This window comes from Typopeltis vanoorti, chromosome 8, assembly GCF_054136105.1.
Source record: "Typopeltis vanoorti isolate ZY-2024b chromosome 8, IOZ_Tvanoo_1.0, whole genome shotgun sequence".
Classification (NCBI taxonomy): Eukaryota; Metazoa; Arthropoda; class Arachnida; order Uropygi; family Thelyphonidae; genus Typopeltis; species Typopeltis vanoorti.
Window position 1 is genome coordinate 146,434,664 of NC_143556.1, and position 12,256 is coordinate 146,446,919.

General features: G+C 34.7%; 1 protein-coding gene across 5 annotated transcripts in view; it reads left to right on the forward strand.

Moving 5' to 3' along the window:
* The window catches only part of LOC150104412 (hydroxyacyl-coenzyme A dehydrogenase, mitochondrial-like), a 227,690-nt gene that overhangs the window by 179,567 nt on the left and 35,867 nt on the right, over positions 1–12,256 (forward strand). For all 5 annotated transcript variants that reach the window (XM_090396993.1, XM_090396992.1, XM_090396995.1 and 2 more), the window contains exon 7: positions 7,201–7,273. In XM_090396993.1, coding sequence (XP_090253119.1) covers positions 7,201–7,273 — 73 coding nt within the window. The remainder of the gene's footprint in view (positions 1–7,200; positions 7,274–12,256) is intronic.

The following is a 12,256-nucleotide window of genomic DNA, read 5'->3' on the forward strand; positions in this document are numbered from 1 at the left end:
ACGCAGGTGTGTGAGGCCAAGGTATTAGAGCTGTTGCACAAACTGAATAAGAATTCAGCAATAGGGACTGATGGAATATCAGCATGTGTGCTAAAAGAGTGTTCAGCTGAATTGATCATTCCTTTGACCAGGATGTTTAATATGAGTCTCAGAACAGATTAGATTCCTCAGGAATGGAAGGAATGTATGGTAATTCCACTGCATAGGGGTGGTACAAAGACTGATGTATCAAACTGTCGACCAATTAGTATCTCAGGAGTGGTGGTGAAGATTTTAGAAAAAATTAGTTAGGGCCTGCATTCAGAAATGGGTTGACAGTGAATCTCTACTTTGCAATGAACAACATGGGTTTACTAAGGGAAGGTCATGTTTTAGCAACTTGTTCACATTCTATGACAATGTTACCATTGAACTAGACAAGGGGAATGGATACACCATGATACTTTTGGATTTTGCTAAGGCTTTTGACAGAATACAACATAACAGACTGCTGCATAAATTGGAGAAAATGGGTTTGGGTTATACAACATTAGCATGAATAAGAGGATGGCTGACTGACAAATATCAAAAAGTGGTATACGGGGGATCTGAGTCTGCAAGGTTTAAGGTAACAAGTGGTGTACCACAAGGATCAGTTCTTGGTCCACTGTTATTCAGTCTGTACATTAATGATATTGGGAAGGATTTGACAAGCGACATACAGTTATTTGCTGATGATGCAAAGATAGGAAGGGTAATCATGAATGCTGCTGATAGCAGTCCTTGCAGAATGATTTGAATAAGCTGGAATTGTGAGCATGGGAAAATGGGTGTCAGTTCAATGTCAATAAATGTAAAGTCATTCACTTCGGCATGATTACCTATCCAATGTCGTATTATATTGGTGGGATTAGGCTAGAAGAAACCGATGAGGCTAGGGATCTTGGAGTGTTAATAGATAGGAAGCTGAAGTTCAGGGGCCATGTGGCAAAGATTGCAAATACAACTCAAAAGATAATTGCAATGCTCAAACGAATGTTCACATGTAAAGATAAGGATGTTATTTTGCCTCTTTACAAGGCCTTGATAATACCTCACTTGGACTATTGTATGCAGGTCTGGTCTCCTGGTTTCTGATGTGATTCTGATATATTGGCGAGAGTACAAAGGTGAGTGTTAAAAATGATATCAGGATTGTGGAATACTGATTATGAAGACAGGTTGAGAATTTGTAGATTGCAGACACTAGCAAATAGGAGAAAGAGGGGGAGATATGTTTGAGACTTACAAACTGCTGAAAGGGTCATACAGGATTTCAATTGATGGGATTGTTCGATTTATGGAGGGTGAGGAAAGGACAAGAGGGCATCCTTAGAAGCTGAGAATGAAGGCTGCCAAGAAGGGTGTAAGGGCCAGATTTTTCTCTCAGAGGGTGGTGCGTGATTGGAACGGATTGCCATTGGATGTTGTGAGTGCAAGCAGTGTGAATGAATTCAAGAATAAGTATGATAGCTGGTGTGTGTAGTATGTGGCCTCCCTCGATGAGTCTCTGACTCCCTGGAGGTCTCTCTTAATAATAATAATTTTGTGAATGGTAGTTTTGTTGCATCCATTACACATCAGATTACTTTTAATTTTATTCAGTTCATCTAACAAATTTGGAATGGATTGCCATTGGATGTTGTGAATGCAAGCAGTGTGAATGAATTCAAGAATAAGTATGATAGCTTAGCATGAGCTGGTGTGCATAGTATGTGGCCTCCCTCGATGAGTCTCTGACTCCCTGGAGATCTCTCTTAATAATAATAATAATGATAATTTTTTAAATGGTAGTTTTGTTGTATCCATTACACATCAGATTACTTTTAATTTTATTCAGTTCATCTAACAAAAGGGAATCAAAAGAGCAGATTGTATGAACTCTATGTACAAGATTTAACAATACCTCTTCTGTGATGTAATTAAAATTCTTTAAATAATTATTTTAAATTATTTTTTACCTATGCAACTTTCTACAATTGTTCCTTTGAAGTTTAATAGTGTAATCATATATGCTTCTGTAACTGAGGCATGAGCTAGTATGCAGATGGTTTTTTGGCTCATTTAATTCATATTTTGAATTTAGTTAATGGTCTCTCTTCCTGATGATATCCATATAATGTTGAAGGAAATATATTGGAGTTCTTGAATAGAATTCTATATATTTTTTTTTGTTACATGTGTATGCTGTGAATGTTATTTAAATATAGATATGATTAGTTTTGAGAAAAACAGATGGCATCAGGGGCAGCAGCTGTCTGTCAAAGAGAGGAGATATTAGGAAGTAACCTGACATTTGGAAGAAGAAGAAAGGTTATCAAAACAGGTGTTTATCAGGCAAAAAAGACCCAGAGGAAAATCTAGATGGATTGCGATGTAGTTAAAAGTGCCTTTAGAAGAATGAAATATAAGGTTTGCACTGGAATCCTGACAAATGATAAGGCAATTTAGAGGATTTGATAGCAAGCTAGTTGCAACAAATTTAATAATATATAACTATCATAATATTCTGTACATCCCTTGAATATACATATCAATAAGTCGATGATGAGTGAAAAATATTTTTGGACATATCTGAAAAGAAGTAAATGAGCAAAACTAAATTTCTAAGATGTTATAAAATAATTAGATCATGTGTGAGAATTTTTTTTTTTTAATATTAAAATATCTGGTTTCTTTAACAGATTAATATAGATGGGGCTATTCATATAATGATAATCCTTTCATTCAGTGAAATTAAATGGTGAACAGCACTCACTATAACTAGATGTATGAAGTTAACTACTGTCTGAGATTTAAAAAAAAAAAAAAAAAAAAAAGATGTTTACATTAAGGTGTCATCTTCAGGAATATATGCATCTATGTAAACACTACACTACAGCAAATATACAGTAGTGAACAAATTAATCCGAACACTCATATTTTAAAGAATTTTAATTTTGTACAAAAATAAGTACAAAAATTTAAACTTCAAACTACAAAAATTAAAGTACAAAAAAGAAGCAACAGAAAAGCACGTATAAATTAAACATAATTTATACGTGCTTCTCTGTGAATTAATGAACTTATAAGTTTATTAATTCACAGAGTTAATTTTGCAGAGTTATTAATTTGGCAAAAGCCAAAACCTTTCATTTCTAGATATAGCCTTTGCTAGATGCAGCATGAATCCCAACAGCACATGCAGAGCAGACAGCAATCAGTGAATCATTATTAACATCTGACCTCCATGGAGTAAGAGACTCATCATGGGAGGTACACGCTTTTGCACACTGCTTATCCAACCATGCCTTAAACTGATTCTGCAATACATTCCACTCTCCATGCAAAGAACCTGCTCCTCACTCCTCCTTATACAGTTTCCAGCAATGGCCCCTTGTTCTACCCCTTTACCATTCTATGAAAAATCTCTATGTCTACCTGATAACAACCTCTGACTAGTTTATCTCAATCATACCTCTCCCCCCCCCCACTGCCTGTTCACAAGGCTTTGCAATTTACATTCTCTCAATCTATACTTGTACTCCATGTTCCAAATACCACTCACCTTTGTGAATCTTCTCTGGACCTTTTCTAACATATCCTCATAACCATGAAAACCTGGTGACCAAATCTGTGCACAATAATCCATATGAGGCCTGATCAAGACTTTATACAGTGGCATATAACCTCTTTATTTCTGCATATCATGGTCCTCCGCATCATTGCATTATCCGATGTGACGTCTTCACAACTTGTGCACTGTGGCCACTGAATTTAAGGTACTTGTCCACCACCACCACTCTCAGATCTCTCATTTCCTCTACCGAAGTTTCCAAACCAAGTATATACTTTGCATCCCCTTGTTACTTACCAAATTTCATAACCTTACACTTTGCAACATTGACCACTTACCTGCCCATTCATGTCCTGTAAGGCCATAACATCTGCTTGACTCTGCTTTGCTCTCTTCAATTTTGCATCATCTACAAATAGCTGCACATCACTAGTTAAATCCACCCCAATGTCATTAATTTATAATTTGAACACCAATGGTCCCTAAACTGACCCCTGAAGCACAACACTAGTGACCTTCCTTTTTTGGGATACTGCACACCTATATACGAATTTCTGATATCTGTTTGATAGCCGGTCACTGATCCAAGTCTGTTATGCAGTCTCATCCATTTCAATTTATTTAACAGCTTGTTGTGTGGTAGTCTATCAACAGCTTTTGTAAAATCTAAGTATATGCATCTCCCTTTCCCAAGACATATTTGTCACCTTGTTCTATAGTACATAAGTAAGCTACTAAAACATGATCTCCCTTTAACAAACCCATACTGATAACCACAGAGAATATTGCTGTTATCATCCCAATTCCAGATATACAGATTAGCCTATAATTTCTAGCCACAGCCTTATCACCACCTTTATGCAGTGTAACAATTTTACCTTCTTTTTACTCCCTTGGAACCTGTGCTGTTGCAAGACTCTTGATTAAACAGGCATGCCAGTGCTATTGTCAATTCCGTGAAACATTCCCTTAAGACACATGGTGATATTTCATCAAATCTTATTGCCTTATTGACATGAATGTTATTTATTTCTCCTGTTCACTCACAATTAAGCCATCCTCTCCTGTCCTCTGCACTTAAGTTTCTTATGATTGCACCCTTATGAGGATGAAATGCCCTTATAAATTGATTATAATTTTGAGGTATCACTGAATACCTCAAAAATGTCTTCTGCAGTTGTTACCTTTCTACCATTTTCAGTCTTCCTTCTACCTGCCACAAATCTAAAAACCTCTCTAGGGTTTTTCTTCATTTCATTTGCCAATTTCTGCTCATACTGCACTTTTGTTTTTCTTACTGAGTCACTTTCCTTTTTGTTCTTTATACTTTTCATGTAACTGATTATTACCATTATTCATCTTGTACTGCCTCCAAATTACTTTCTTCTTCCAGATTTCATGCTTAAGCCCCTCACTCACTTAACCATTTTACACCTACCTTATTGAGACTTTTGGCCTTTAGAATACATTCGCACACTGATGCTGTCATGTATTTCTTTGTCAGTTCCAAGCAGCATTTATTTACTCACTGCTCAGCTCCTCATTCCATGAGGTAGCTTCAAGCTGTCTTCTAAGCTTGTCATAGCCAGCCTTTTACTTCCACATATATTCTTTCCTTACAGAAGTCTGCATGTGTCTAGCCACAACCCAGGTGAATACTTCATGATCACTTTCATCAACTGGAGGAAAGTGCAAAACTCCATTCACACTTACATCCTGTGATGAAATGATAAATATAAAACTCTTGATTCTCATGTGCCTTCCTTTACATGCTGCCTGAGATAATTATCTCCCATGAACTCGAGAAATTAATTTTCCTTGTTCCCAAATGCTATCTCTTCATTCCAATTTATACTGATATAATTAAAATCACCCTTCCTTTGTTCACTAACCCAAGTTGTTTATGCATTTCTTCATCACCGCCCTCCACATACCCTGGCCTATAGCAACATCCAACTAAATATGTCTTCCTGTCAACCTCCACTTTACACCACTTTACACTATGGTTATGACAACCTCATAACCATAGCCATTATTTCCCTCTTTCATGTCTACCTTATGTGGATATAATTCCCCTGCTACCATCAGTAGCACTTCCCATCCCTTCTTGTAATTTCTATACTTACAAAAATATTGTATCCTTCCATTTCTATTCCTGTTACGATATCATCTTCATTCAACCATGTTTCACTTATTCCAAAATCATTGGAATAAGTGAAACATGGAATGAAGCAAGTAAACTCAATCAATGAAATCATTTCATCTCCCTTATTTCTGATAATTCTGCATTTGTAAACAAATAAACTGGTTTATTTGTTTACAAATATCCAAGCCACCTGTTGGTTGTAATTTCCGACCATACCTGTCCTTCTCCAATCACTTCTATCACCACTTACCACATATAACTGCTCAGGCCCATCTTCCCCATCCACATTACAATATACTTCATTTCCATGCCTATCATCTCCATACACACATTCACTGCTACTTTCAACATCCACTCTCCTTATTCCATGTCTCCCTGTCCACCCAGGCTTCTGCTTCCCTGTTCCTCTTGCATTACTTCATCTTTCACACTACTACTGTTTCCACTGCTAGTGCACTCACTCCAAAGCCATTCAGATGCAACCCATCATGCCTGTATAATTCCATTCTTCCCTCCAACACATGCCATGCATCCGCTAACTGTACTCCCTTCTCCTCACACAGCCTAGCATACCATTCATGATTCTGGCTCTTCATCTCAACTTATCATTATTATGCTGACAACCTTTCCCACTATACTGTTATCATTCACTCTGCTCAATAACCTCATAATATTCGTCCTTACATGTACCTTATGTTTACTTAAATCATTTGTCCCCACAATCACCACTGTCTTGCTCATTTCCTTCTCATGTCCAATGCCTGAATTATCTTGCTCATTCTCCCTTCTGGATAGCAGCCCTTATGGACTCAATCTCATTAACTAATCCTCTAACTATAGAATCTCCATACACTGCTATCCTGAAATCACTCACCACCTCTTTTACCCTTTTTTCTTTCATTCTATTATTTTGCATACTTTCATTAGTTTCTACTAAATGTCTAACATTACTCTGCATATTCATTTTTCATTTTCAAAAACTGTTTCATCAAATCTTGCATTCTGACAATTTCACTCTCTCATATGAACCAGTCAAAGTCTACATGCAATTATTCAAGCAAGACATCATCGGCAGTTCTCCATCATTGTGATAAATTTCAGGAATGTGTTGATCATGCATGGAGTATCAGCAGATACAGGCCTGGAACTTTTGAGCATATGAGACTATCAGTAGTGAGACATCTTAATGGCTTGTCAGATACCGAAGGGCTGTATCTGAAATGCAAGGTTACTGGTGATGATGTAGTTTCTGTAACTACAGCAGTTGCATGAAGTTTGAGGTATAGAATGTGTCTTTAATTTTAGCTTGACAGTAGTTTGGAATGTCATCCTGTATACCCTGACCCCAAGAACTAATTCTGGATATTTTGTTTTTTGTTTTACCTTCTTGAATTTGGTTTAATGCTTTTTTTTAACACTTCTTAATTATTCAATATATGATTTGTTGCTTGGTTAATAAAATAAGGAAACCATCTTTCAGGACACTCCTGGCTTTATTGTAAATCGTTTGCTGCTTCCTTACATGGCTGAAGCTATTAGAATGTTAGAAAGAGGTGAGTTGATTTCATAAATTTAATTTTTAAGCTATGCTAACTTTTGGGGAAGGGGGAGTGCATTTATGATTTTTGAAATTGCATTAAGTTAAAAAAGAAAGGTAAAGTTTTGAAATTTAATTGTTGATGTTGTGTTGATGATGCCCACTATGAGAAACATAAGGGAAGGAATTTATTTGTTATAGTTGGAGTTTGCTATAACAAATCACCTTTAACATAGATCAATGCTGTGGAACTTTGTCCAAGAACTTTTTAGCAGTTTGTTAGAGTGAGCAAGTTTATTCTAACAAGTATAATTGTAATATTGTTTGCTTTTTCATGAGAGAGGACAGATTGTTCTTATATTTATAAATTTTAGTTATGAATATTATAAATATGGTATTAAATTTACAGATTTATACTGTGGCCAAATTTAAATTCTCATTCGTTTTTAATTATGCTTCAAAATATATTGAAAAAAATATTGGAATCTTACTATAATTAGATTATCACGTGGCTGAATGAATTTGAATATCTGTTTGAAATCATCCATAACCAATTCATGAAAACAAGAAAGTAGATAATACTTGATGTGGAGCCAGAGACTCACTTTTTGCAGTGCAATTCAGTCACATGATCCAGACTTTCACTTGTCTTTGCAAGATAATTGTATTTTTAAATAACAGTATTAAAAGGATTTTCATTATTTCTTCAATTAATACAAAAAAAAATACATGCTAATTATAAAAGAAAAGTCACTCTTTTATTATGGGATTGATTAGCAGAATCCATAACTTATTCACTCTGTCTAGAATATGCTAATAAACTTCATTTGGAAATTTCATCTATTCTACTGAAATCTAAGCTTCCACCTACAATCATCACTTTTACTGAAATAAAAGCATTATAATCCTTAGGACAAACAGTCATCTCATTATTACTAAGTCTGACAAAGAGAGCTCTACTGTTGTTATGGATTCTTCTAATCATAAAAGAAAAGTCGCTCTTTTATTACAGGAACAATCATGGTACCAAGAATTGGATTACAATCCCACAAAACTGAACTCTGAAAACTGAAATGCAATGGAGACTCATATTTCTTGTTTCGTAACTGAAGCAAAACCGTAAGTGTGATGTGTAGTTGAGCATGTGTGGAGTAAAAAGAACGCTATATACTGCTGTGAGAGAAATGACATTCATGGAACTCAATAGTGGATATTTATTAAGTTTTTCCCATATAGAAATTAAAATAAAGTTCTGAACCTTCAAGGAGATAAACGAATCATCTTCACTTTCTTCCATCCTTTTATGTTATGACTTTTAAAGAAAACTTTCAACTTTATTGTAGTTTTTTTTATTTATTTTTATTTTATTTTTTTTTTTATTAAAGGGAATTAAGGATTTCAGATCCAGAAGTTTTATTTCCATCTCTCTTTGGAAATAAAACTTCTTTAATAAATTGGTTGGCAGCCACCCATAATCAAATAATTTGAAATTGAATGAGATGATGTTTTAAAATGTTTTGAATGCATTTAGAATGAGGCTGACAATTCACTTGCCAGTTGTCTCTGATAACTCACCCATGGCATGTAGATTTCTGGAGACCTGCTAACGGTGATTATAAGTCATTCATTCTGTACAGTCACTAAACATAATTGCATTTATTTTTGACTTAACCTGACCAGCAATACAGCCATGTCAGAGAACTATGTTGCCATGGCAAAAGGTGTGAAAGGCAATTGCTGTACTTTAAATGCAGTTCCACCAGTGTTGTTTGCTAAGACTGCTGAATACTCTTGCTCAGAAGACATCAAATGCGAGTAGCAATGTGGATAGTGCTTTATTGCTATGCCATCTTTACTAAGTAAACATTTAAAGGAAACAGGAAATTAGATTAATTTTTAAAACTTGAAATTAGAATATATGATTAAACATCACACAAAAGATTTTACATGGTACCAGAATTAGCAATTCTAGCTTTTAATGTTTAAGCAGAAATCCACAAAAGTTTGATTGGAGTCCTTGAGAGTATGACAGTAGGCAGTAATTAATAAAAACAGGTTGTATGAGAAATTTAATAGTGAACTCGAAGATAGATATTCTAGATGTCTGGATAATTACTCTGAAATACTGCTAAATGGAACAAGAAACGACAGAATAGTCATTGTGAGTATTCAAGAGGAATACATATCAATAATTGAGGCTGAGCCTGCCCTAAAAACCTGAAATGTGGAAAGACAGCCAGAGTAGATGATATTCAACCAGAAATGGAGGTAAAGAAGTTTTGCAGTGGTTGTTAGAAGGTCAAATTCCAGGTGATTAAAGTAGAGCTCATAGTACCCATATTTTAAAAAGGAAATAAATCTGAATGTGGGAATGCAGAAGAATTTTCGTACTGAGTGTTCTAACTGATGTGTATATAAGCACACTTTGAGAATGGACTGTGGAAGTTAAACTTGGAGAATAACAACCTGGGTTCTGGATCAGATTGAGGACAAATAGTTGATAAATCATACTTACTGCTTTTTTTCCAACCAGTTTCTTTCCAGTTATCTGAACCATTGGATTGATTTGAGGCAGGCCTTCCTTGATCTGTTGAATATTTCCTTTTTATATTTTTGTGCTGAGTGATATAGGAAACAAATGCATTTCCAGATGATAATGTAATTTTTTCTTACCGAGCAAATAGCAAAATAAAATCTCTTCTTTTTTTTTTTTTAAATGTGCTTTAATAACAATGTACAAAATTAATTAAAAGGATTTATGATTTCTTTTAATTACCATAGAAATCACAACTATGAAAACATTGGTAAGATATATCATTTACTAAGACTCGTGGCTTACTTTGCTTTCAAAAATCAGTTTTTGAAATTTTTTCTCAATATCAAAATTCAGATTAATTAATTAAAGAACAAGTCTCTCTCCAACAAGGAAAATTATTGTCTGCTCTAGTCACGAATAACTCAGTGTCAGAAAAAAATCTTCTTTTCTTGTAATGGATGAAAGCTTTCAATCCAATAAATACCTAATTTATCATTTCAGAGTTCTTTTGCATCTTTTATTGTTCAATACTGAAGTCTCTCTCTCTCTTGTCCCACAAGAAGAAGAAAATTACTTACCTTGTCACTTTAAAAACAAAAATACACTTTATTTACTGTTATAATAACAGAATTAACTCACGTAAATTCTTCTTTATTCATAGAATTTTCACCTGAGTATTACAGGCATCATCAGTACAGGTACAAAAGCTAGTTAAACAATAACTGTTATTATATTCACAAAGCTCCACCTAAGTAGCTAAGGTTAAATTTCCTAAATTTATTTAAAAAAATTTTTTTTTTTTTTTCCAAATATATATACATTAGAACTCAGTTATAACGAACTCCACAGGACTGCATATATTTGTTCGTAATAACCGTTATTCGTTATATCCAAGAAGGTCATAATTTGAACAAATTAAAAATGTTTTCAGATTTTTCTCAGCATAAGGTATATTGGGTAACATAAATACATGTGCATACATGTATTTATGTTACCCAATATACCTTATGCTGATATATATATATATATATAAAGAACTGCCAACATATAAAGATATAAAGAACAAAAATTTATTTTTAAAACTTCACATTTTTACATAAAAAATCATCAAGCGTGCGTTGCTTTGCACAAGACACATATTTCATACGTTTGAAATTGTTCCTTATACCACTAAGATGCTTGAATGTGTCGTCTGAACTTACAGATCGCGATTCCATAAATCTTGTTAAAATATGTAAAGCACTTTCTGCTTCACACCAGGTAACGATTTTCTCATCATTGCTATTTTCTTCCTCGGAGTCACTACTACTGTTATCTTCTTCTGGTGTATGAGAGATTTGTTTTAAGATGTCAGTGTCTGTCAGTATACCTGAAGTTGCGACGCCATTATCAATGTCTATAAAATTATCAATCTCTGCGCACTTTTCAAAATTGTTCAAGTTTCGCAGCTTTTAACCATGCTGATAACGGTAAGTTATCCTCTTCATCTTCTTCAGATTCGACTTGTATTCCGCAAGAACAGCTTTCTTAAAACAGTTTTGTATCATAGACGATGACACCAAATTCCAAGCATCACTCATTAAACGTATTGCGTGAAGTACACTGATCTTCGAGTCATAAGCATAAGCATTTTCCACGGATTTTTCTCTGCGTTCTATCAGTTCCAACACTAACAGACGACGAAAATGGGATTTAAAACATCTAATTATGCCTTGATCAAGTGGTTGCAAGACTGATGTCACATTCGGTGGCAAAAAAAAAACAAGTTTTATGTTTGTTAAATTAGCCACTACAGGATGGGCAGGACAGTTGTCTATCAATAACAAAATTTTCCAGTTTTCACTGCGAAGATTTTTATCCCACTTGCAAATTTCAGTTTCGAAAATTGAAGATGTCATCCAGGCCTTCTTATTCACTGTATAATCAACGGGAAGTTTCTTTATGTTTTTAAAGCATCTAGGCTTTGCCGATTTTCTAATTACAAGAGGCTTTCTTTTATCACTACCGGTCATGTTCGCACAAACTAAAACTGTGAGTCTATTTTTAATAAGTTTTCTGCCAATGCACTTCATCATCATCATCATCAAATTCCTGCCATGTACCCTCAAGGGGTGTACAGGATATGACAGTACAACATGAAAAAATTACATCATTACTAACTTCCTATCTACAATTTTCTTCCAAATCAGTCTGTTACTTGTCAAGACTCCAACATTATCAGATCTTATATTTCTATCGTCTAAGGCACTTTGTACCGTATCAATCCACCTATATCTTGGACTTCCTCTGGGTCGTTTTCCTGCCAACCTGGCAGAGAACACTTGTTTTGCTAATCTTTCCTCTCCCATTCTATTTAAGTGACCATACCATCTGAGATTAGCTCTGCTAACGCATTCCTGGATGCTGACAATGTCAAGTTCTTTCCTAATATCCTCATTTTTAATATGATATTGCCATTGATGC